At 66.8% G+C, this 25,266-nt stretch overlaps 1 protein-coding gene across 1 annotated transcript in view; it reads right to left on the reverse strand.

Moving 5' to 3' along the window:
• Positions 1-200: 200 nt before the first annotated feature.
• IQSEC2 (IQ motif and Sec7 domain ArfGEF 2) overlaps positions 201-25,266 on the reverse strand; it is a 58,054-nt gene continuing 32,988 nt past the window's right edge. The window contains 14 exon segments of the mRNA XM_089770207.1: positions 201-1,320; positions 2,337-2,386; positions 2,667-2,840; positions 3,296-3,457; positions 4,306-4,405; positions 4,504-4,629; positions 4,944-5,083; positions 5,726-5,892; positions 7,582-7,704; positions 7,961-8,122; positions 9,755-10,537; positions 10,539-10,600; positions 12,606-13,010; positions 16,207-16,495. Coding sequence (XP_089626333.1) covers positions 337-1,320; positions 2,337-2,386; positions 2,667-2,840; positions 3,296-3,457; positions 4,306-4,405; positions 4,504-4,629; positions 4,944-5,083; positions 5,726-5,892; positions 7,582-7,704; positions 7,961-8,122; positions 9,755-10,537; positions 10,539-10,600; positions 12,606-13,010; positions 16,207-16,495 — 3,727 coding nt within the window. The 3' untranslated portion in view covers positions 201-336.

Raw genomic sequence — 25,266 nt, forward strand, 5'->3', positions numbered from 1 at the left:
TGGGAGCGAGGGGCTGCAAAGATCAGACTGCACCTCCCAGCGCCCCCGAGGGGGGGACAGGGCAGGGCCTCCGCCCCCCACCCCGCACTTCACCCGTTTCAAGGGCTGCGCCCCCAGATCTGCGCCGACAGCACCGCTGCCCCTGGCGGCCGGACACGGCGCTGCGGCTTCTGTCCATCGCTGGCATGAGTTGAGGCCGTCCTCTGCGGCGAATGGTTCTCCTCCCTGGGAAGTTGGGGGGCTGCCAGGGACCGGGTCTCCCCTCGCCCGGGATTCCTACAGCTGGAGTTATCCTCCAAGGGCTCCGGGGACCCCCCCGCCCCCGCCAGGCAGGGCTCACACCACGGTGCTAATTCTATTGACTGGCTTGGATTTGGGGTTGCCCTGTCCCGACATACCCTGGGGCCCTCCCGGGTGCATGGGGGCATGCTGGGGGAGCGGGGAGGTGGGGGCCCCAGGAGAGTGGGGGCTGAGCGGGGTGTGGGGCGAAGGCGGGGGCAGGGGTGGGTAGGAAGGGTGGGGCGGGATGGGCGAATGGGGGGCAGGGCCGTGGTGGTGGTGGGCGGGGCCGTGGTGGGGAGCCGGTGGCGGGGCGATCCCCCCACGCTGACCCAGCTGGGGGTGGTGGCTGAAGACGAAATGCTTGGGGGCCTGGCGGTGGAGGGTGTGCTGGCCCCCGCCCCCCTGCTGCAGGTGCTGGGGGTAGGTGTGGGAGGGCTGGGGGGCCGGGCTGTAGAGGGGGAGGGGGGAGGTGGGCTGGCGGCCGTGGAGGGGGAAGGGGGGGTGGGTGGAAGGGGCGGCAGACGGGGGCATCTGGTGAAGCCGTCTCTGGTGGCCGGGCCGCTGGAGGGTGTAATGCTGGTGCACCAGGGGGAAGGCTGGGCCTGGCTGCTTCACGGGGGGTGCCGAGAGCGGGGGCTGGGAGGACATGTGGAAGCGGGGGGGTGGGGCGGTGGCAGCCGGGGGCAGGGGGGGGGGAGGCGGCGCCGGCTGCTGAGGGGGTGGGGGCTGCTGGGGGTAAGGGGGCGGAGGCACATGGCAGTACTGGGCATGCAGGGCCTGCAGCTTGGAGGGACCCTCGGGGGGCAGGGGCAGGGGCAGGGGCAGCGGGTGGGGGGGGTGGGAGGAGGAGGCGGAGGAGGAGGAGGCTGAGGCCTGGCTGGGGGGCAGCGGGAAGGGGGTCCTGCCCCGCTTGCTGCCAAAGAGGGAGCCCAGGAAGGAGGAGGAGTTGGAGATGGGGCGGGGCTGGACCTTGTACTCCTCTGGAGGGGGGGGCGGGGGCATGCGCTGGTGGGGGCGGGGGCTGCTAATGATAGACCCCTGGAGGGAGAACAGAGAGAGAGGTCCATCAGAACATGGCTTGCTTTATAAACCCGCCCCCATGATCTTAGCTCCACCCTCTCGTACAGGACCCACCCTCCTGTACAAGCCCCGCCTCTTTCCTAAGCCACACCCTCCTTTACAAGCCCTGCCTCTTTCCTAAGCCACAGCCTCCTTTACAAGGCCACCTATTTCCTAAGCCACACCCTCCCTTACAAGCCCCGCCTCTTTCCTAAGCCACACCCTCCTTTACAAGCCCTGCCTCTTTCCTAAGCCACAGCCTCCTTTACAAGGCCACCTCTTTCCTAAGCCACACCCTCCCTTACAAGCCCCGCCTCTTTCCTAAGCCACACCCTCCTTTACAAGGCCACCTTTCCTAAGCCACACCCTCCCTTACAAGCCCCGCCTCTTTCCTAAGCCACAGCCTCCTTTACAAGGCCACCTCTTTCCTAAGCCACACCCTCCCTTACAAGCCCCGCCTCTTTCCTAAGCCACACCCTGCTTTACAAGGCCACCTTTCCTAAGCCACACCCTCCCTTACAAGCCCCGCCTCTTTCCTAAGCCACACCCTCCCTTACAAGCCCCGCCTCTTTCCTAAGCCACACCCTCCTATACAAGGCCGCCTCTTTCTTAAGCCACACCCTCCTTTACAAGCCCCACCTCTTTGCTAAACCACATTCTGCTTTAGAAGCCGTACCTCATTCCTAAGCCACACCCTTTTTACAAGCCCCGCCCTCTTTCATAGACACCATACTTTTACAAGCCCCACCCCCACTGGCTATCGGCAGGGGGGGGGCCTGTAACGAGGGAGCGGGTGCGACATGGCCCATCAGGGCAGGGCTGGCTAAGGGAAGGAGCAAAGCATGCTGGGAGCAGAGCAGAATGCCATGGATGGGGGGTCGTGTCTGCCCGCCGGGGGGGGAGAAGTGGGGGGGCGAGAGAATCAGGGACAGCTGGAGAGACAGGCAGAGCAGTACCCCGTGGGGGGGGAGGACACCACAGCCCCCCCCACTTACTTCAATGGTGCTGTCCAGCGATCCCACGCTGTTACGGCGCCCCCGCTTGCCTGCAGGGGGGGGCAACAGCAGGGTTAGCGCATCTGCCCCCCCCGAAGCCCCTCCAGCGAGAGACAGAGAGAAAGAGCAGGCGAAGCAGAGCCAGCGCTGTCCCCGCCCCCGCGCTGGGGGGATACCCCAGGCCACGCCCACAGTCCCCGCCCCCTACCCGGGACCTTCCTATTGGCCGAGCTCCTCGTGGGGAACCTGCTCCCCGGAAGATCGGCCGGGACCCCGCCCCGCTCTGACCACTAGGCCCCCAGCCCCCGGAGCCAGCGTCCGGCCCCTCACCGGCGTCGGACAGGTCGCGCAGGGAGCTGCTCAGGGCGCTGCGCTTCAGCCCCTCGCCCAGGGCGTACGAGTCGTCCAGGCTGCTCCGGGTCAGCGTCCCGTTCACCGCGTCCTTGGGGCCCCCCGCCGGGGAGGCGCTGGGGCGCATCACCCCCTTCTGCTTCTCCAGCTCCGCTGTGGGGACGCGGGGGTCAGGCGCCAGCGCTGCCCCTCCCGCCGCCCCACGGCCCCTGCCCCCGACCTCAGTGCCCCTCCCGCCGCCCCACGGCCCCTGCCCCCCGGTGCCCCTCCCGCCGCCCCACAGCCCCTGCCCCCGGGACCCCCAGTGCCCCTCCCGCCGCCCCACGGCCACGGCCCCTGCCCCCCCGACCCTCCAGTGCCCCTCCCTACCGCCCCACAGCCCCTGCCCTCCTGGGCCCCCTGGCCGCCCCAGTGCTCCTCCTGCAGCCCCTGCCCTCCTGGGCCCCCCAAGGCCACCCCAGTGCCCCTCCTCCAGCCCCACAGCCCCTGCCCCCCGATCCCTCAGTGCCCCTCGCTACCACCCCACAGCCCCTGCCCCCCTGAGATCCCCAGACCCCCCCAGTGCCTCTCTCTCCCGCCCCACAGCCCCGGCCCCCGCCCACACTCACACTCCACGCGGTACTTCTCCATCTCCTGCACCTCGGCGATGGACTCCCGCAGGTCGCTGGTGAAGCGGAGCCGGTCCTGCAGGCTGGGCGCGTTGAGGATGATCAGCACCTTGCGCTCGCCGCCCGGCACGGCCGACAGGAGCTTGATCCCAAACTGGTAATCTGGTGGGCGGGGGGCAGAGACTCAGGCCTGGCTGGGGTGCAGGGGTGGGACAGGCCATGTGCGTGGGGCTGCAGGTGGGAGCGGGGCTGGGAGGGAGGCATCACGGGCAGGCGTAGGACTGAGGCAGGGCTGTGGGTGGGAGCGGGGTTGGGGGGGCACTTGAGACAGGTGCAGGGCGGGCTGGGAGCAGGCGCAGCGCTGGGGGCGGAGCTGGGGGCGGGGCAGAGCTGGGAGCAGGCGCAGCGCTGGGGGCGGAGCTGGGAGCAGGGCAGGGCTGGGAGCAGGCGCAGCGCTGGGGGCGGAGCTGGGGGCGGGGCAGGGCTGGGAGCAGGCGCAGCGCTGGGGGCGGAGCTGGGGGCGGGGCAGGGCTGGGAGCAGGCGCAGCGCTGGGGGCGGGGTGGGGCTGGGAGCAGGGGCAGTGCTGGGGGCAGAGCTGGGTGCGGGGCTGGGAGCAGGCGCAGCACTGGGGGCGGAGCTGGGGGCGGGGCAGAGCTGGGAGCAGGTGCAGCGCTGGGGGCGGAGCTGGGGGCGGGGCAGGGCTGGGAGCAGGCGCAGCGCTGGGGGCGGGGTGGGGCTGGGAGCAGGGGCAGTGCTGGGGGCAGAGCTGGGTGCGGGGCTGGGAGCAGGTGCAGCGCTGGGGGCGGAGCTGGGGGCGGGGTGGGGCTGGGAGCAGGGGCAGTGCTGGGGGCAGAGCTGGGGGCGGGGCTGGGAGCAGGGGCAGTGCTGGGGGCAGAGCTGGGGGCGGGGCTGGGAGCAGGGGCAGTGCTGGGGGCAGAGCTGGGGGCGGGGCAGGGCTGGGAGCAGGCGCAGCGCTGGGGGCGGAGCTAGGGGCGGGGGCGGGGCTCACAGGAGTTCTGGAACAGCTGCATGTGCATCTCCACCAAGGGGAAGCTCTGGCGGAAGCTGTACGTCACCAGCATCTTCTTCTTCTGGAAGATCTTCGTCACCTGGGGGTGGGGGTGGGGGTGGGTCAGCCAGAGTCACATGCTCTAACCACTGGTCCCCACGCCCCAGGCGTCCTGGCTCCCCCCACACCGGCACTCACCACCAGCAGGTCGTTGAAGAGGAACACCTCCCTCTGGTGCAGGCCGAGCCGCTGGGGCCGGTTGGGGTCAGGCACCTCATAGAGCTGGCAGCAGCAGACCAGGCGACGGTGGGGCAGGGACAGCACCTGGCATGGAATGGGGGGGGTGGAGCCTGCTCAAAAGTCCCACCCCAGAAAGCCCCTCCCAGTCTCCCAAGGCCCCTCCCCCTCCCATGAGAAACCCCTCCCCCTTCCCCATCCAGCTCCTCCCCTGCACATCCTCAGGGGCCCCTCCCATTCCTGAGGTCCCGCCTCAATCCAGCCAAGCCCCTCCTTAACATCTCGGTCAAGCCCCGCCCCGACACACCCACACCCACACCCACAGCTCCCTTCCCAGGGCTCTCCCTGTCGCAGGAAGCCCACCCCCATGGCCAGGAGGCTCCACCCCCTGGCCCACTCACCGGCTTTTTCCCCACAATCATGCGCTCGACAGTCTGGACCTGGGAGACGTGGTCGTCGTTGGTCCGCAGCTCTCGGCTCTGGATGCGGTGATAGATCCCCACCAGGAGGTCACGGGGGATGTCTTCCCCGTTATCCACCCCTGGGGGGGAGATGGACAGACAGACCTGGCGATGGGTCGGGGGCGACACCGTCCGAGCTCCCCCTGCCCCAGAACCCCGACAAGTCTAGAACAGAGGCTGCAGCTTCAGGGACAGAGCGTGGATGTTCTAGAGCCCAGACTTTCAGAGCGCAGAAAAAGCTGGGCCCTGGGGCTCTGGCTTCTGCTACGGATCACAACTCTTCTAGATCCCTGCCTGTTCTAGATCAGCTATCCGGACCCTGTGGCTCTACCCCTCCCCTTGGTGTAGATCACAGCTGTTCTTGATCCCTGTTTATTCTAGAGCAAAGTATCCGGGACGCGAGACTCTGGACCCTCCTGCATGGCTCCTGACTGTGCCCTGTTCATTCTGGAGCAGAATGCCCCCCCTCCTTTTGAGCCCATCTCTGGAACCCAACGTCTGTTCCAGATCCCATCTCGCCACATCATGCAGTGTGGCCCGCCATCTGAGGCTCTGGATATCGATGGAGTTCAGGAGACGTTCTAGAGGTTCCAGAGTGGCTGTGCTCACAGTTCCCCTTCAGGCGGTTGTTCTGGATCTAGCTGCTTTCCTAGAGACAGGCTATTTCCTGGTCCCGGGGGAAGGAACGACGGGTTCCTAAGCACCCCTCCACCGCCGCTTACCTCTAAGGTTCTTGATGAAATCTTCGAGCTTCATCTTCCGCTCTGGCTTGACGCTGGGGCTGTACATGTCGGTGTTGAGGAGGATGATGGCGAAGGCCAGGATGAAGATGGTGTCCGGGTTCCGGAACTGGCGCACGAGCGGGGCGTTGCAGACGCAGTAGCGCTGGCTGTGCCGGGGATCAGAGGGTGAAGGACAGCGGTGGGGGGTGGCTCCTCCCTCCCCTCCCCTGCTGCACAGCCTAGAACCTTCTAGATAAGTCTAGAACATAATCCACACAGCCTGGGTTCTCGGGCACAAAACGGTGCCCGTTGACACTGCTGCCACAGGCTGCATTGCAGGGGAACTCCTGCGTTCTAGATCGCCACCCACGCCAGATGCCTTCTAGATCACCCTCAGTAAGCACCAGTTTCTAGCAAGCTCCAGAACAGAGCTCGCCCTGGCCGGGCGTTCTAGAGTGGGATGGCCTTTGCGTCAGACGGCCACTCGTCTAGGGCTGGCAAATGCTGACAAGGATGAATCGCGATTCCTGAATGTCGATTTCAGTTGATCACCCAGATCTCTGCGTGTTTTTCCGCGCGTTAGTTACAACGCAGCATGCAAAGAGCACAGGGCTCACTTTGTCGGATTGTATTTTATTTCAAATATTTGCACTGTACAGCCAGATAAACTTGAAAGGGGGCAAAGTCCAAGTTAAAGCAGGAAGAGGCGTATGAACATTGAGTGTAACTGGTACAGAAATATTGTGTCCCGCCGGCTGCAGCCACGCCAATCAAACACATGTTCTCACGTTTGGGTGCCATTGTACATAAGAAGTGGACAGCATTATTGCCTAGGAGGGAAAATGCACTTGTTTGTCTGAGCCACTGACTGAACAAGAAGTAGGACTGAGTGGACTTGTAGGAGCTGCCTTTTCCCATCCTTTTCAGTTTTTGAGCACAGTTGTGTAAAAGAAGTCAAACGACATTCATGAATTGCACTTGCATGATAAAGACACGCCCCCTGGCAATGGTAGGTGGTGAACTGAAAAAAGACTTCAGAGGGGTAGCTGAGTTAGTTGGCAGATGGGATCGTGAGCTTTCGCAGGGACAACCCATTTATCTGTTTTTACAGTGCAAATATTCACAATCAGAAATATGACTCTCAAGCGAACCCTGTCACTATGTTTCAGAATGTAAGAAAACATCCAGCAATATTTGTAGTCAATGGAGACTGGTACTCGGGGCCGGTCTCGGGTGATGAAAACAGAGATGAGTCGCCGTTCTTTTTTTAATCACATGAATTTGATTTTTGGAGTGACCAGGGATGCGCAGACACTCTGCGATCACCATGTCTAGAACGCCTGCTGGGAAGGCAGGTGGTGTTCTAGAGCACCGCCCCAGCTGTCGCGCTCTAGCGTGCTGGTACCGGAGCGCACACATAGTCTAGAACGCCAGCTACCTTCTGCAGCTAAGTCACTGCCCTGTACACTGTAGTGCTCTGGACACGGCCTAGGACGTTTTCAGTGCGATTGATCTACTAGGGCACTTGAGTGCTCTGGATTGACATTGGCGCAGACCCTGTTCTAGAGCAGCAGACATGTCCTGGAATGATGTCACCGGTGATCTAGAACGTGGACTATGGCCACAACCCTGGCCCCTACCATCAGTGGAGCTCAGAAGGTCACGTGGTCCTGGAGTGGCCAGCAAGGCCAACCGTGAGCCAGAACAGCCCAGGCTTTCACCAAGCCCATTAAAGGCACCGGTGCTCTAGAGCGCCAGCCGCTTTGGGAGGTGCCTGCCCTGGTCTCGAGCGCTGGGCAGCCCAGCTACAGGACCAGCCCTCCCCTCCCACGCGCTGGGAAGGCTCTCAAACTGACCTGAAGGCCTCGATGAGACGCTCGACCTTCTGCGCCTCCCCCTGAACCCGGATGTGGGACTGGAACTTGCGCAGCGCGTCGTCCAGGTCCATGTTGGAGAAATCCATCTCGTCCACCACGCAGCTGGAGAGCAGCCGGAGGGGAGGCGGGTCAGTGCGTGGTCCCCTCCGGAAGCCCCCGCCCGCTCCCGCGGCCTGAAGACGAGGCCCGAACCCAGAGCCCAGGCTCAAGGAGGTGGGTCAGGAGCCCAGAGGCTGCCCTGCAACGCTCCCCATCCAGACAGCGCAAGCCCCCTACGCGAGAACAGGCAGCCTAGAGTCCACGCTGCAGATCAGCCTGTGCTCGCTGCCTTTGCTCCGAGGCCCCCCTTGCCCCTTACTCGAGAACATCGCGGTTGAACTGCTTCTGCCGGTTGCCGAGGAACTCGCCGATCATCTGCCGGCTCAGGCCCTTGCGCTCCAGGATGAAGTGAGCCACCCCGACTGGCGTGTCCGAGAGGAAGCCTCTCTCGATCAGGTACTGGATCCCTTTCTCCGGCTTTCTGCAGGCACGAAGAGAAAGGGTCTAGAGTCACCACCCTCTGGAACAGCACTGCCCTGTGGCGGACAGGAGACACCAGCCAGAAGTGGAGGGGAAGAGAACCCAGGAACATGGCTGCTGTAGGAAATGCCTTTCTAGATCCCTGACATTCTAGAAACCTGGCCATCTCCAATCACAGCTGTTCTAGAAGCAAGTCACTTGAGAACCCCCCCTCTGATCTAGAACTGCGCCCTCCCAGAGCCCTGGACAGGACAATGTTCTAGAACCGCTGCATGACTCCTTTTTCTAGAGCAGAGCTCAAGAACTTGACTGTTCTAGAAAAGCGTCTGCTGAGAACAGAGGAGTGCCAGACACCTGGATCTCCCGGAGGGGCCTCTGCCAGTCTCCAATGAGCCTAAAAGGGATACTCCAGGACAAGCTACAGTCCATCTAGATACTCTAGAACCACCTAGAGTTTGTATCCAGTTAATTCAGAACATTGGTGCTGTTGTTCGGGATTATTTGGAGCCCTCCGCGCTATTCCATAGCTCAGCCATTCTAGAGGAAGGGCAGTCACCACTAGGCCAAAACCAGCCGGTATAGCATTTGTGCGTTCTAGAGAAGTGTGATTCTAGAGCCCCGTCCTTTTAGAGTGTGGCCGATGAAGCCAGTCGTTATCCGACACGTGTTCTAGAGTGGCTTCGCGGTCGATCGGGCTCCCTGTCACTGAGGCAATCGCGTCTATCGACGTGGCCAGCGAAGAACAGGCGAGCGGGACCAATCTGGAGCAGAGGCAGCAGCCAGATCCACAGGGGGAATCTCACGCTCTAAAGACCCCAGTTTTGTTTCCAGGGCGTTCCAGAGGGCCTGTCCCGGACCGGGGCTGGGATGCTGGAACTCAGAAGGGGGGGTGTCTAAAGGCAGCGGATCCACCCCACAGGAGTGGGCCGAGTCACAGCTCCAGATGGCTCATTGGCTCCCCAAGGGCTCCCAGCCCCGGGGAAAGCTGGGCTTGCTTGGGAACCAGCTGCTGCCTCCTTCAGTAACAATTGAGTGACCGCGTCAGAGAGTACAGCGTCCCGCCCCACCCAGCCAGCGCCCCGGCAGGGCTGGGGAGCGGGGAGCTGAGGTCTGGGCGGGGGGGGCTGTGGCTTGGAAGTGAGGGGCACCGGCAGGGCTGGGGAGCGGGGAGCTGAGGTCTGGGCGGGGGGGGCTGTGGTTTGGAAGTGAGGGGCACCGGCAGGGCTGGGGGTGCAGAGGCTGCAAGCGGGCATGGGGGGGGGGATCCTTCCCTCAAAGCAGAATTCCAGGAAACGGGCCCCGCGTGCCATAACCACCCCCCGCGTGCTAGACCTCCCCCCCACGTGCCATAATCCCCCCCACGTGCCATAATCCCCCCATGTGCCATACCTTCCCCCGCGTGCCATACCCCCCGCATGCTAGACCTCCCCCCACGTGCCATACCCCCCGCGTCCCCCCACGCCATACCCCCCGCATGCTAGACCTCCCCCGACGTGCTATACCCCCACGTGCCATACCCCCCCCGCATGCCAGACCTCCCCCCGCGTGCCATACCCCCCTCCCGCGTGCCATAACCCCCCTCCCACGTGCCGTAACCCCCCCCGCGTGCCATAACCCCCCGCGGGGCACTCACTTGTTGAAGAGGTTGAGGCCGATGCGGTACTGGCGCCGCTGCAGCAGGTCGTGGTTGAAGGCGGGCGAGTCCCAGCTGTGACGGGTCTCCCGCTGGTAGGTCTGCTTGCCGGGGCCGGGGCCGGGGCCGGCGGGCGGGGGGGCGGGCGGGGGTGGGGGCGGGGGGCCCCGCAGGCTGTCCCGGGAGGAGGAGCCCGAGCTGCAGTTGAGGGTCTCGTTGGAGTTGCTGCTGCTCTGCAGGCTGTCGTTGTCGCCGTCCGAGTGGGCGGGGCCCAGGCGCCCGGGGGGCGGGGGCGGGGGCGGGGCCGGCTCGGGGCGGTAGTGCCGCAGCGGGTGGGGGAGGGGGCGGGCGGCGGGGGGGGCGGGCGGGTGCTTGGGGGCCCCGCAGCCGTCCGGCTCGTAGGCCAGGCCCCGGTGGACGGAGCCGCGCTCGGAGCGGTCGCTCAGGTCCACGGAGCTGTCGCTGGGGGGCTCGATGGTGAGAAGCGGCAGGTGGGCCCCCCGCAGGCGGAAGTCCCGGCACTCCAGGCAGGGGGGGCCGCGCCGGGCGGCCCCGTTCTCCCGGCTGTCCTCCCGCGCCGGGGGCCCCCAGAACTCGGGCCGGGGCTGGGGCGCCGGGGGGCCGGGCTCGGGGGGCTCCGAGCTGGGGGGCCGCTCCAGGGAGAGGGGCGAGGCGGGCACCCCCTCGTCCAGGTAGAGGGTGACGTCGCTGAAGGAGGTGGCCGCGCTGTCCCCCTGCTGCTCCTTCGACTCGCTCTTCTCCAGGGGGCCGGGCCCCCCCCCCCTCCGGCGCCGGCAGCGGGTGGCAGTTCAGGGCCTCGTCGATTGACTCTGCCAGGGACTTCACCTGCCGGGGAGCAGCGGGTGAGAGCGAGGCCCCGCCCACTAAGGGGACAGTCACTAGCCCCGCCCCTCCCTACTGGCTCCTCCTCTCTGCATAAGCCCCGCCCCAGAAACACTTCCCATAAGCCCCTCCGCCTAGGCAGTCCTTCTCCTCTGAGCAAGCCCAACCCCTCTGTATAAGCTCCTCCCACAGTATGGGGTGGACCCTGGGGAGTGGGAGCTGAAATTTGGGGAAGGGGCTGAGATGGATGGAGGAGGCCCCTAGTCCCGGGGGGCTCAGATGAGGAGGGGAGAGGGGGGAGTGGGCAGGGGCTGAGAGGGGGAGGGGGGATCTCCCAGTCTCGGGAGGGGGGGGGGCGAGAGCGGGGATGGGAGAGTGGGGAGGGGACTAAGATAGGGAGTGGCTGGGACTGAGATGGGGGAGGGGCTGAGATGGGGAGTGGGAGGGGCTGAGATGAGGGAGGGGCTGAGAAGGGGAGGGGCTGAGAGGGGGAGGATCTCCCAGTCTCAGGGAGGGGGGGGAGGGGGGGGGGGAGAGGAGGAGCGGAGATGGGAGAGTGAGGCGGGGACTGAGATAGGCAGTGGGAGGGGCTGAAATGAGGGAGAGGCTGAGAAGGGAAGTGCTGAGAGGGGAGGGGCCGAGATGAGGGAGAGGCTGAGAGGGGAGGGGCCGAGCCGGGGAGTGGGAGGGGCCGAGATGAGGGAGAGGCTGAGAGGGGAGGGGCTGAGCCGGGGAGTGGGAGGGGCCGAGATGAGGGAGAGGCTGAGAGGGGAGGGGCGGAGACAAGGAGTGGGAGGGGCCAAGATGAGGGAGAGGCTGAGAGGGGAGGGGAGGGGAGGGGCCGAGCCGGGGAGTGGGAGGGGCAGAGCCGGGGAGTGGGAGGGGCCGAGATGAGGGAGAGGCTGAGAGGGGAGGGGCCGAGCCCGGGCGTGGGAGGGGCCGAGCCGGGCAGTGGGAGGGGCCGAGATGAGGGAGAGGCTGAGAGGAGAGGGGCCGAGCCGGGGCGTGGGAGGGGCGGAGCCGGGCAGTGGGAGGGGCCGAGCCGGGGCGTGGGAGGGGCCGAGCCGGGGCGTGGGAGGGGCCGAGCCGGGCAGTGGGAGGGGCCGAGCCGGGCAGTGGGAGGGGCCGAGCCGGGGAGTGGGAGGGGCCGAGATGAGGGAGAGGCTGAGAGGGGAGGGGAGGGGCCGAGCCGGGGCGTGGGAGGGGCCGAGCCGGGCAGTGGGAGGGGCCGAGCCGGGGCGTGGGAGGGGCAGAGCCGGGGAGTGGGAGGGGCCGAGATGAGGGAGAGGCTGAGAGGGGAGGAGAGGGGCCGAGCCGGGGCGTGGGAGGGGCCGAGCCGGGCAGTGGGAGGGGCCGAGCCGGGGCGTGGGAGGGGCAGAGCCGGGGAGTGGGAGGGGCAGAGCCGGGGAGTGGGAGGGGCCGAGATGAGGGAGAGGCTGAGAGGGGAGGGGCCGAGCCGGGGAGTGGCCGAGATGAGGGAGAGGCTGAGAGGGGAGGGGCAGAGCCAGGGAGTGGGAGGGGCCGAGATGAGGGAGAGGCTGAGAGGGGAGGGGCGGAGACAAGGAGTGGGAGGGGCCGAGATGAGGGAGAGGCTGAGAGGGGAGGGGAGGGGCCGAGCCGGGGAGTGGGAGGGGCCGAGCCGGGGAGTGGGAGGGGCCGAGATGAGGGAGAGGCTGAGAGGGGAGGAGAGGGGCCGAGCCGGGGCGTGGGAGGGGCCGAGCCGGGCAGTGGGAGGGGCCGAGCCGGGGCGTGGGAGGGGCAGAGCCGGGGAGTGGGAGGGGCAGAGCCGGGGAGTGGGAGGCTGAGAGGGGAGGGGCCGAGCCCGGGCGTGGGAGGGGCCGAGCCGGGGCGTGGGAGGGGCAGAGCCGGGGAGTGGGAGGCTGAGAGGGGAGGGGCCGAGCCCGGGCGTGGGAGGGGCCGAGCCGGGGCGTGGGAGGGGCCGAGCCGGGCAGTGGGCGGGGCCGAGCCGGGCAGTGGGCGGGGCCGAGCCGGGGGCGGGGCGCCCCACCTGTTTGGCGAAGGAGTCCTCCAGCTCGGTGATCTCGCTGCAGAAGTCGCCGGAGGAGGCGTGCAGGGAGCCGCTGTCCAGGCCGGCCCGGCAGGAGCCGCCGTAGGGCAGCTCCCCGCGCTCCAGCAGGTGGGGGCGGGCGCTGGCCATGGTGCCCTCGTCCAGGGAGGCGGGCTTGCCCTCGAAGTAGGGGGCGGCGGCCGGCCCCTTCTCGTACTCCTCGAAGGAGTACTGCAGCCGCATGTTGGAGAGCACGATGCGCCGGGACATGCGGCTCTCGGAGGCGGAGCTGCGGAGCCGCTGGAAGTTCTTGTTCATGCGGTACTGCCGGAAGGCTGTCTGGATGGTGCGGGCCGCCCGCCGGCTCAGGAAGTAGCCGCCGTACTTCCGCTCCAGCATCTCCACCTGCGGGGCAGCCGGGCCCATGGGCACTCAGCAGGGATGGGGGAGAGGGGCTGGGAGGGCCCACAGGCGGCGCAGGGCCAATGGCCAAGAGGGGGCGCCCTCCCCACAGGCCAGGTGGGGAGTTCCCAGGGGAGCTGGCTTGGTGTGGGGAGATCAAGGGGGCCCGGGGACACAGGCCAGAGCGGGGTCCCAGATCCCAAGGGGAGAGACAGAAGCAGGGTCCCAGGTCCTAGGGGGCGCAGGCGGAAGCGGGGTGCCAGGGGATACAGGCGGAAGCGGGGTCCCAGGTCCCAGGGGGCGCAGGCGGAAGCGGGGAGCCAGGTCCCAGGGGGCGCAGGCGGAAGCGGGGTCCCAGGTCCCAGGGGGCGCAGGCGGAAGCGGGGTGCCAGGTCCCAGGGGGCGCAGGCGGAAGCGGGGTGCCAGGTCCTAGGGGGCGCAGGCCGAAGCGGGGTGCCAGGTCCCAGGGGGCGCAGGCGGAAGCGGGGTACCAGGGCCCGGGGGGCGCAGGCGGGAGCGGGGTGCCAGGTCCTAGGGGGCGCAGGCCGAAGCGGGGTGCCAGGTCCCAGGGGGCGCAGGCCGAAGCGGGGTGCCAGGGCCCGGGGGGCGCAGGCGGGAGCGGGGTGCCAGGTCCCAGGGGGCGCAGGCCGAAGCGGGGTGCCAGGTCCTAGGGGGCGCAGGCCGAAGCGGGGTGCCAGGTCCCAGGGGGCGCAGGCGGAAGCGGGGTACCAGGGCCCGGGGGGCGCAGGCGGGAGCGGGGTGCCAGGTCCCAGGGGGCGCAGGCGGAAGCGGGGTGCCAGGGCCCGGGGGGCGCAGGCAGGAGCGGGGTGCCAGGTCCCAGGGGGCGCAGGCGGGAGCGGGGTGCCAGGTCCCAGGGGGCGCAGGCGGAAGCGGGGTGCCAGGGCCCTGGGGGCGCAGGCGGGAGCGGGGTGCCAGGTCCCAGGGGGCGCAGGCGGAAGCGGGGTGCCAGGTCCCAGGGGGCGCAGGCGGGAGCGGGGTGCCAGGGCCCTGGGGGCGCAGGCGGGAGCGGGGTGCCAGGTCCCAGGGGGCGCAGGCGGAAGCGGGGTGCCAGGTCCCACGGGGCGCAGGCCGAAGCGGGGTGCCAGGTCCCAGGGAGCGCAGGCCGAAGCGGGGTGCCAGGTCCCAGGGGGCGCAGGCGGAAGCGGGGTGCCAGGGCCCCGGGGGCGCAGGCCGAAGCGGGGTGCCAGGGCCCAGGGGGCGCAGGCGGAAGCGGGGTGCCAGGTCCCAGGGGGCGCAGGCCGAAGCGGGGTCCCAGGTCCTAGGGGGCGCAGGCGGAAGCGGGGTGCCAGGTCCCAGGGAGCGCAGGCGGGAGCGGGGTGCCAGGTCCCAGGGGGCGCAGGCGGGAGCGGGGTGCCAGGTCCCAGGGGGCGCAGGCGGGAGCGGGGTGCCAGGTCCCAGGGGGCGCAGGCGGGAGCGGGGTGCCAGGTCCCAGGGGGCGCAGGCGGAAGCGGGGTGCCAGGTCCCAGGGGGCGCAGGCGGGAGCGGGGTGCCAGGTCCCAGGGGGCGCAGGCGGGAGCGGGGTGCCAGGTCCCAGGGGGCGCAGGCCGAAGCGGGGTGCCAGGTCCCAGGGGGCGCAGGCCGAAGCGGGGTGCCAGGTCCCAGGGGGTGCAGGCGGGAGCGGGGTGCCAGGTCCCAGGGGGCGCAGGCCGAAGCGGGGTGCCAGGTCCCAGGGGGCGCAGGCCGAAGCGGGGTGCCAGGTCCCAGGGGGTGCAGGCGGGAGCGGGGTGCCAGGTCCCAGGGGGCGCAGGCCGAAGCGGGGTGCCAGGTCCCAGGGGGCGCAGGCGGAAGCGGGGTGCCAGGTCCCAGGGGGCGCAGGCCGAAGCGGGGTGCCAGGTCCCAGGGGGCGCAGGCGGGAGCGGGGTGCCAGGGCCCAGGGGGCGCAGGCGGGAGCGGGGTGCCAGGGCCCAGGGGGCGCAGGCGGAAGCGGGGTGCCAGGTCCTAGGGGGTGCAGGCGGGAGCGGGGTGCCAGGTCCCAGGGGGCGCAGGCGGAAGCGGGGTGCCAGGGCCCAGGGGGCGCAGGCGGAAGCGGGGTGCCAGGTCCTAGGGGGTGCAGGCGGGAGCGGGGTGCCAGGTCCCAGGGGGCGCAGGCGGAAGCGGGGTGCCAGGGCCCAGGGGGCGCAGGCGGAAGCGGGGTGCCAGGGCCCCGGGGGCGCAGGCCGAAGCGGGGTGCCAGGTCCCAGGGGGTGCAGGCGGGAGCGGGGTGCCAGGTCCCAGGGGGCGCAGGCGGAAGCGGGGTGCCAGGTCCCAGGGGGTGCAGGCCGAAGCGGGGTGCCAGGTCCCAGGGGGCGCAGGCGGAAGCGGGGTGCCAGGTCCCAGGGGGCGCAGGCCGAAGCGAGGTGCCAGGTCCCAGGGGGCGCAGGCGGGAGCGGGGTGCCAGGTCCCAGGGGGCGCAGGCGGAAGCGGGGTGCCAGGTCCCAGGGGGCGCAGGCCGAAGCGAGGTGCCAGGTCCCAGGGGGCGCAGGCGGGAGCGGGGTGCCAGGGCCCAGGGGGCGCAGGCGGAAGCGGGGTGCCAGGGCCCAGGGGGCGCAGGCGGAAGCGGGGTGCCAGGTCCTAGGGGGCGCAGGCGGAAGCGGGGTGCCAGGTCCCAGGGGGCGCAGGCGGGAGCGGGGTGCCAGGTCCCAGGGGGCGCAGGCGGGAGCGGGGTACCAGGGCCTAGGGGGCGCAGGCGGAAGCGGGGTGCCAGGGCCCAGGGGGCGCAGGCCGAAGCGGGGTGCCAGGTCCCAGGGGGTGCAGGCCGAAGCGGGGTGCCAGGGCCCAGGGGGCGCAGGCCGAAGCGGGGTGCCAGGGCCCAGGGGGCGCAGGCGGAAGCGGGGTGCCAGGGCCCAGGGGGTGCAGGCGGAAGCGGGGTGCCAGGTCCCAGGGGGCGCAGGCGGAAGCGGGGTGCCAGGTCCTAGGGGGCGCAGGCGGAAGCGGGGTGCCAGGGCCCAGGGGGCGCAGGCGGGAGCGGGGTGCCAGGGCCCAGGGGGCGCAGGCGGAAGCGGGGTGCCAGGTCCCAGGGGGCGCAGGCGGAAGCGGGGTGCCAGGGCCCAGGGGGCGCAGGCCGAAGCGGGGTGCCAGGGCCCAGGGGGTGCAGGCGGAAGCGGGGTGCCAGGGCCCCGGGGGCGCAGGCGGAAGCGGGGTGCCAGGTCCCAGGGGGCGCAGGCGGAAGCGGGGTGCCAGGGCCCCGGGCACACGGTACCTTCTTGTCCTGGAGGTCGGTGGACAGCTCATAACTATCCGACAGGGCCTTGGAGCGCTCCTCCTCTTCCTGCTTGCGCAGCGCCACGCTGGCCGGCTGGAGCCGCGCCCGCTGGGCCCAGGGCAGCCCCTGGCCTGGGGGGTGGCAGGCGGAGGTGGCGGAGGTCAAGGGGCCCAGGTCGTAGGGCTCCCCGGCCTTGGGCAGCTCGGGCCCGCAGCGGTAAGGTGCCTGGCTGCCTGGGCTGTCCACCGGCGCCCCAGCCTCGCTGCCCGGCGCGTCGCCCTCCACGCTGCGGGGAGAGCACACGGGGCAGGGGGTGAGCAGCACGGAGCAGCACACAGGACCCCCAAAACACAGGGCCCCCCCGAACACAGGGCCCCCGGGCCTCTCCAGAACAAGACAGGCAGCTCTAGAACCCAGACAGCGCCGGCCCCTCCTGTTCTAGGCCCTCCCGCGGGCAACTCCAGAACACCGACCGGATCCACAGCCCGGCCGGCCGGCTGCCCTGCCTTCTCCAGAGCGCCAACGATCCAGATCCTGCTCTAGAACTCCGGCCGCCGGCAGCATCGCTCGACTCTAGACTGTGGACGGGCAGTAGCAGCCAGCCACTGGCCCAGGCCTGCCCCCATCTGGAACCCCACCGGCCGGCGGGGTGGCCCCCTGGAGAACAGCCCAATCTAGAACGAGTAGCGAGTGAGGGCCCTGGCCCCACCAAGTCAGGCGCTGAGCTAGAACCCTCTTCCCCCCAGAGAACACCCCGTGCTCTAGAACCGCCCATGCTACCGCCCAGTGCGATCCTGGGGGCGTTATATGCGGCTGTTCCCAGCCGCCCTGCCTCAGAGGCAGCTGCATCGCAGCGCTGGACCATAGGGGACATGGGCTGAGCCTGGGACCTCTGTGTTTCTGGGAGGCCTGGGTGACAGCCCAGAGGGCCCCCCATAGCACATGAGGGGGGACAGGGAGGGTGTGGAGACCCCTCCCAACACAGAGCAGGGCCCATCCCCTCAGGCCCGGCAGCAGGGATAGCTGGGACAGTTACCAATTGCGGGGGAGGCAGGAGGCAGCCGGGGGCACTAGGCCAGGGGGTGGGGGCAACCGCGGGGGGGCCCTAGGGAGCCCGGGGTTCTCAGTGGAACCACCGGGGGGTTCTCGGGGGGCCACGAGGGAGCACGGGAGGTTGGGGGGCGGGGGTTCTCGGGGGGGGTTATGGGGGCCGGGGGGGCCGGGGGTTCTCGGGGGGGGTTATGGGGGCCGGGGGTTCTCGGGGGGGGTTACGGGGGCCGGGGGGCCGGGGGTTCTCGGGGGGGGGGGGGTTATGGGGCCGGGGGGGCCGGGGGTTCTCGGGGGGGTTATGGGGGCCGGGGGGGCCGGGGGCTCTCGGGGGGGGGTTATGGGGCCGGGGGGGCCGGGGGTTCTCGGGGGGGGTTACGGGGGCCGGGGGGGCCGGGGGCTCTCGGGGGGGGGTTACGGGGGCCGGGGGGGCCGGGGGCTCTCGGGGGGGTTACGGGGGCTCTCGGGGGGGGTTACGGGGGCCGGGGGGGCCGGGGGCTCTCGGGGGGGGGGGGGCGGGGGGTCTCGGGGGGGGGGGGGGTTACGGGGGCCGGGGGGCCGGGGGCTCTCGGGGGGGGGTTACGGAGGCCGGGGGGCCGGGGGCTCTCGGGGGGGGGGGGTTACGGGGGCGGGGGGCCGGGGGTTCTCGGGGGGGGTTACGGGGGGGCCCCACTCACCAGTGCAGCAGCTTGCGCTGGAGCTGGCCGCGGCGGCGCTCGGAGGCGCAGCGCAGGCACCACATGGCGGGGCCCGGGGCGGGGTCCCCGGGGCTCAGCGGCGGCTCCGGGGCCCAGCGCAGCCCGGCCCGCGCCGCGGCGCCTCCATCCCCGGCGCTGGGCTGGAGCCGGGAGGCGGGGCCGGGCCGCGGGGCCGCCCCCAGCTCCGAGCGCAGCCCCCAGCCGGGGAACCCCCCCGCCCCGCCTCGCCCCGCCCCCCGGGGGCCCCTTCCTCCCACTCAGCCGGCGGGGGGGGGCACCCAGAGTGCGCCCCCCCCGCTCACACAAGCACGTAGGCAGCTCGCACACGCACGTATTTGTATAGAAGCGCAGAGACACCAGCGCGCACACACACGCGTTTCTGTACACAAACACACAAGCACAGAGACACCAGCGCGCACACACACGCGCGTTTCTGTACACAAACACACAAGCACAGAGACACCAGCGCACACACACACACGTGTATCTGTACACAAACACACAAGCACAGAGACACCAGCGCGCACACACACGCGTTTCTGTACACAAACACACAAGCACAGAGACACCAGCGCACACACACACACGTGTATCTGTACACAAACACACAAGCACAGAGACACCAGCGCGCACACACACACGCGCGTTTCTGTACACAAACACACAAGCACAGAGACACCAGCGCGCACACACACGCGCGTATCTGTACACAAACACACAAGCACAGAGACACCAGCGCACACACACACACGTGTATCTGTACACAAACACACAAGCACAGAGACACCAGCGCGCACACACACACGCGCGTTTCTGTACACAAACACACAAGCACAGAGACACCAGCGCGCACACACACACGCGCGTTTCTGTACACAAACACACAAGCACAGAGACACCAGCGCACACACACGCGCGTTTCTGTACACAAACACACAAGCACAGAGACACCAGCGCGCACACACGCGCGTATCTGTACACAAACACACAAGCGCAGAGACACCAGCGCACACACACGCGCGTTTCTGTACACAAACACACAAGCGCAGAGACACCAGCGCACACACACGCGCGTTTCTGTACACAAACACACAAGCGCAGAGACACCAGCGCACACACACGCGCGTTTCTGTACACAAACACACAAGCGCAGAGACACCAGCGCGCGCACACACACGCGTTTCTGTACACAAACACACAAGCACAGAGACACCAGCGCACACACACGCGCGTTTCTGTACACAAACACACAAGCACAGAGACACCAGCACGCACACACACGCGTTTCTGTACACAAACACAGAGACACCAGCGCACACACACGCGCGTTTCTGTACACAAACACACAAGCACAGAGACACCAGCGCGCACACACGCGCGTTTCTGTACACAAACACACAAGCACAGAGACACCAGCGCGCACACACACGCGCGTTTCTGTACACAAACACACAAGCACAGAGACACCAGCGCACACACGCGCGTTTCTGTACACAAACACACAAGCACAGAGACACCAGCGCGCACACACGCGCGTTTCTGTACACAAACACAGAGACACCAGCGCACACACACGCGCGTTTCTGTACACAAACACACAAGCACAGAGACACCAGCGCGCACACACGCGCGTTTCTGTACACAAACACACAAGCACAGAGACACCAGCGCGCACACACACGCGCGTTTCTGTACACAAACACACAAGCACAGAGACACCAGCGCGCACACACATGCGCGTTTCTGTACACAAACACACAAGCACAGAGACACCAGCGCACACACACGCGCGCGTTTCTGTACACAAACACAAGACGCGCGTTTCTGTACACAAACACACAAGCACAGAGACACCAGCGCGCACACACACGCGCGTTTCTGTACACAAACACACAAGCACAGAGACACCAGCGCACACACACACGCGTTTCTGTACACAAACACACAAGCACAGAGACACCAGCGCACACACACACACGCGCGTATCTGTACTCAAACACACAAGCACGGAGACACCAGTGCATGCACACGCACACACGTATTTATACACAAACATCCATGCATGTAGACACCAGCACACACGCACAAGGACGTGATACGTGCACAGTCGCACCAACTCACACCTTCATACTCACAAGGCTGTGCACTCACACATGGATGTACACACACACAAACACATTCACCCTCACCAGACTATATACACAAATAGACACCCACTCACCCGTCTGCACAAATCCACCTGGACACACACCAATAGCCCCTTGGCAGGCTCTCCACATATGGGTGGGGAAAGGAATTTTCCACAAAACAGAGGGGCTAGGACCTGGGGGTTCCCCCAGCCTCTGCAGCGCGGGAATCTCCGGGGTGTGCCTCATTTCACCCGGCCCCTGGCTGTTCTGTAAGAGTCAAGTCCCCCGTGGCCCATGACCCTGGGGTGTCACTGAGGTTGTTGCGCTGACGGGGGAGGTGTGTCAATCAGACCAGATGAGGTGGTACCATCCGGCCTTAAACTCTAGGACACCTCACACACACTGACCCACTAACACACAGTGGCACCCCCCCCCCGACATGTCTACACACATGTCAACATGTTACGGTTGCCCTCAGCCACGCACACAGGCAAACAGACTTGCCTGAATGAAAAACACACATGTACGCTCTCACATATTAACACTCATTTGACTCACAGAAGTATGGACACAAAAGCACAAACACACGTGCACAGATACGCAAACATGTAAACACAATCATATCTACACCCACTGACACACATAAGTACACACTATACACGCAGGCACACAAACATAGACAAGCACTCACACACATTTACATCCATGGTCATACACATTCATACACACGGGTACACCCACGCAGACATTCAGAGTGACACAAACACACACAGACATTCACACATACACAAACATGCACATACACAACTGCACACACTAACACACACACAGACAAACATGCATACATATGAATCATGTATGCACACACTAAGAGACAGTCGTAAACACACATATACACCGGCACTCACATACTTTTACACCCATGCTCACACATACTGTAACAAGTTCATACACCCAGTCTCAGTGACACAAACAAATATTCACACACATGAACATACACACACACACTAAAATGCACTTACACATTGTGTACACACACACCATCACACATGGATCATGTACGCACAAATATGGACACACACAGGCCTGTACACACACACACACACACACACACACACACACACACACACACTCATAGTCAGATACAATTCAGCACATCCAAGGTCAAGCTGGTGTCTGCTCCCCCCCGTCTCTGCCCTCTTGCCCTCCCCCTACACAACCCACAACATCTACACAGCTAGGAAATTATTGATGAGGCCAGCAGGCCAGGGATACGGTTGCTATGGGGATGGGCAAGGAGGGGATGCCAGGTTGCTATGGATCCCGAAGGAGGGAGGGCTGGGTACCATCGCCATGGTGACGCAAGGACGAGGGGCGGAGCAGTGATGGGGACTTGGGGGGAGCTGGGGAAACCTACCGGGATTGCTTCAAGGGGTGGGGGAGAACCCCACACGAGCCATATCAGACTTAGGTACAACAGGAGAGCCAGGACTCCTGGGTTTTCTGGGAGGGCAGTGGGGTCCAGTAGGTACAGAGGCGGGGGGGGGGATTGGAACCCAGGGCTCCTGGGTCCCATCCCTGGCTCTGATCCGTAGCTCCCTGCACTCCCCCCCCCCCCAGCCTCTAAATAGTTCAGCCAGCCGGAGTCCCCGTGACATGTGCATGCACGGCCGTCACCATAGCGATGCCTCCAAAATAGTAGCTGCATCGGGGAGGGGGGGTAGCAGAGCGGGGGCTGCTCACTGGTTGGGGGGCTACCCCTCCCCCCCCCTTCTCCCCTCCCCCGCATTGCACCCACTGGCCTGAGCACAGGTCTATGGTCAGGAGTGGGGGGGCACTGGGATGCCGGGGAGGGACCCCAGGGCCAGAACCCAGGAGCCCTACTCCCAGCCCCCTGCTCTAACCACTAGGCCCCACTCTGCTCCCAGGCTAACAGCCCAGAAACAGCAGCACCCCAAGCAGGCTTGTCCTGTCTTGGGCCCAGCCCTCCAGCGGGGGGCTCTCCAGGTTGGACCTGGCTCACCCCGGTGCTGTCAGAAACCCCCCCCGAAATCTGCAGGGAAAGCCAGGCCAGGGGCTCGTCTGGGTACATGCAACACCTGGCAGAAGTGCGATGGAGGGGCACTATGACCACATCTGGGGCTGCCCAGGGAGCAGAGAGAGAGAGAGTGTGTGTGTGTGTGTGTGTGTGTGCGCGCGCGCATGTGTGTGTGTGCGCGTGTGCGCCTGTGTGTGCGCGCGCGTGCGCGTGTGTGTGCGCCTGTGTGTGCGCGCCTGTGTGTGTGTGCACGTGTGCGCCTGTGTGTGTGCGCGCGTGTGCGCCTGTGTGTGTGCGCCTGTGTGTGTGCCTATAATAGCAACAGTCCCCAACTTGGCCATCTGTAACCCCAACCCCACCCAGCAACGGTCGGCATTCCAGTGGGCTGTAACCGCAGACACGTAGCAACGGTCGCCATTCCAGTGGGCTGTAACCCCAGACACCTAGCAACGGTCGCCATTCCAATAGCCTGTAACCCCAGACACCTAGCAACGGTCGCCATTCTAGTGACCTGTAACCCCAGGCATATAACAACGGTCGCCATTCCAGTGGGCTGTAACCCCAGACACCTAGCAACATTCGTCATTCCAGTGACCTGTAACCGCAGACACGTAGCAACGGTCGCCATTCCAGTGGGCTGTAACCCCAGACACCTAGCAACGGTCGCCATTCCAGTGGGCTGTAACCCCAGACACCTAGCAACGGTCGCCATTCCAGTGGGCTGTAACCCCAGACACCTAGCAACGGTCGCCATTCCAGTGGGCTGTAACCCCAGACACCTAGCAACGGTCGCCATTCCAGTGGGCTGTAACCCCAGACACGTAGCAACGGTCGCCATTCCAGTGGGCTGTAACCGCAGACACGTAGCAACGGTCGCCATTCCAGTGGGCTGTAACCGCAGACACGTAGCAACGGTCGCCATTCCAGTGGGCTGTAACCCCAGACACCTAGCAACGGTCGCCATTCCAGTGGGCTGTAACCCCAGACACGTAGCAACGGTCGCCATTCCAGTGGGCTGTAACCCCAGAAACCTAGCAACGGTCGCCATTCCAGTGGGCTGTAACCCCAGACACGTAGCAACGGTCGCCATTCCAGTGGGCTGTAACCCCAGACACGTAGCAACGGTCGCCATTCCAGTGGGCTGTAACCCCAGACACGTAGCAACGGTCGCCATTCCAGTGGGCTGTAACCCCAGACACCTAGCAACGGTCGCCATTCCAGTGGGCTGTAACCCCAGACACCTAGCAACGGTCGCCATTCCAGTGGGCTGTAACCCCAGACACCTAGCAACGGTCGCCATTCCAGTGGGCTGTAACCCCAGACACGTAGCAACGGTCGCCATTCCAGTGGGCTGTAACCCCAGACACGTAGCAACGGTCGCCATTCCAGTGGGCTGTAACCCCAGACACGTAGCAACGGTCGCCATTCCAGTGGGCTGTAACCCCAGACACGTAGCAACGGTCGCCATTCCAGTGGGCTGTAACCCCAGACACGTAGCAACGGTCGCCATTCCAGTGGGCTGTAACCCCAGACACGTAGCAACGGTCGCCATTCCAGTGGGCTGTAACCCCAGACACGTAGCAACGGTCGCCATTCCAGTGGGCTGTAACCCCAGACACGTAGCAACGGTCGCCATTCCAGTGGGCTGTAACCCCAGACACGTAGCAACGGTCGCCATTCCAGTGGGCTGTAACCCCAGACACGTAGCAACGGTCGCCATTCCAGTGGGCTGTAACCCCAGACACGTAGCAACGGTCGCCATTCCAGTGGGCTGTAACCCCAGACACGTAACAACGGTCGCCATTCCAGTGGGCTGTAACCCCAGACACGCAACAACGGTCGCCATTCCAGTGGGCTGTAACCCCAGACACATAGCAACGGTCGCCATTCCAGTAGCCTGTAACCCCAGACATGTAACAACGGTTGCCATTCCAGCAGCCTGTAGCCCCTTGGGCACATAGCAACAGTCCCTGTCCTGGCCAGCAGTAACCGGACCAGCAACAGTCGCCATCCCAACTGCCTGTAACCCCCCCCCCACACACACACACACCACATAGCGACCGTCCTGTCCTGGCAGAGACACCAGCCACCCCAGCACCTGTTTCCTCGGTGTGCCCCTACCCCGTCCCAGGAGCTCACCCTGTGCTGCCGGCTGTGACCGCGCCCTGCGACGTGCAGAGCCGTGATTTCCGCCCGGGGCTCTCCGACCCCACCAGCTGCAGCCTCTGGGTTCTCCCAGCCACTTCCCCTTCCTGGCTCCTCCCCACCGGGCGACCGCACCCAACCCTGCCCTGGCACCCCCGTGCCCTGCCCCACTCCCTGCTGTGCGGTGCCCCCCAGAGCCTGGCCCTGCCTGTCACGGGAGAGTGCCCCCTACTGAGCCCGCCGGCAGCACCGCACCCCCCCCCAAGTCCTCACGGAGCTGCAGTGGCACCAGGCCCCGTTTGCATCCGCACAGCGAGGGCAGCGCCTCTCTGAGTGGGACTGTGAGGGAGAAGGGGTCACGTCGCCTCCTGGTTGGCATAACGCCCGGCCCTGTCCCAGAGGCCCCAGCGCCCCCGCCAGCCCCCCAGTGCCCCCGCCAGCCCCCCAGCATCCCCTGTGCCCCCGCCAGCCCCCCAGCATCCCCTGCGCCCCCCCGAGCCCCCCAGCATCCCCTATGCCCCCCCAGTCCCCCAGCATCCGCTGCACCCCCGCCAGCCCCCCAGCGCCCCCGCCAGCCCCCCAGCATCCCCTGTGCCCCCGCCAGCCCCCCAGCATCCCATGCGCCCCCCCGAGCCCCCCAGCATCCCCTACGCCCCCCCAGTCCCCCAGCATCCCCTGCACCCCCACCAGCCCCCAGCATCCCCTGTGCCCCCGCCAGCCCCCCAGCATCCCATGCGCCTCCCGAGCCCCCCAGCATCCCCTGCACCCCCGCCAGCCCCCAGCATCCCCTGCACCCCCGCCAGCCCCCCAGCATCCCATGCACCTCCCGAGCCCCCCCGAGCCCCCCAGCATCCCCTGCGCCCCCACCAAGCTCTAGCATCCTTTGGGTTCACCTTAGCCTATTCTCCCAGAACCCTCTGCAACTGCACCTTCTGCCTCTCAGACCCCTGCTTCGGGGGTGGGGCCCAAAGCCGCTCCAACAGCCCCCCGAGCTTCTGAG

Source organism: Pelodiscus sinensis, chromosome 18 (assembly GCF_052426305.1).
Source record: "Pelodiscus sinensis isolate ZL-2025 chromosome 18, ASM5242630v1, whole genome shotgun sequence".
Classification (NCBI taxonomy): domain Eukaryota; kingdom Metazoa; phylum Chordata; order Testudines; family Trionychidae; genus Pelodiscus; species Pelodiscus sinensis.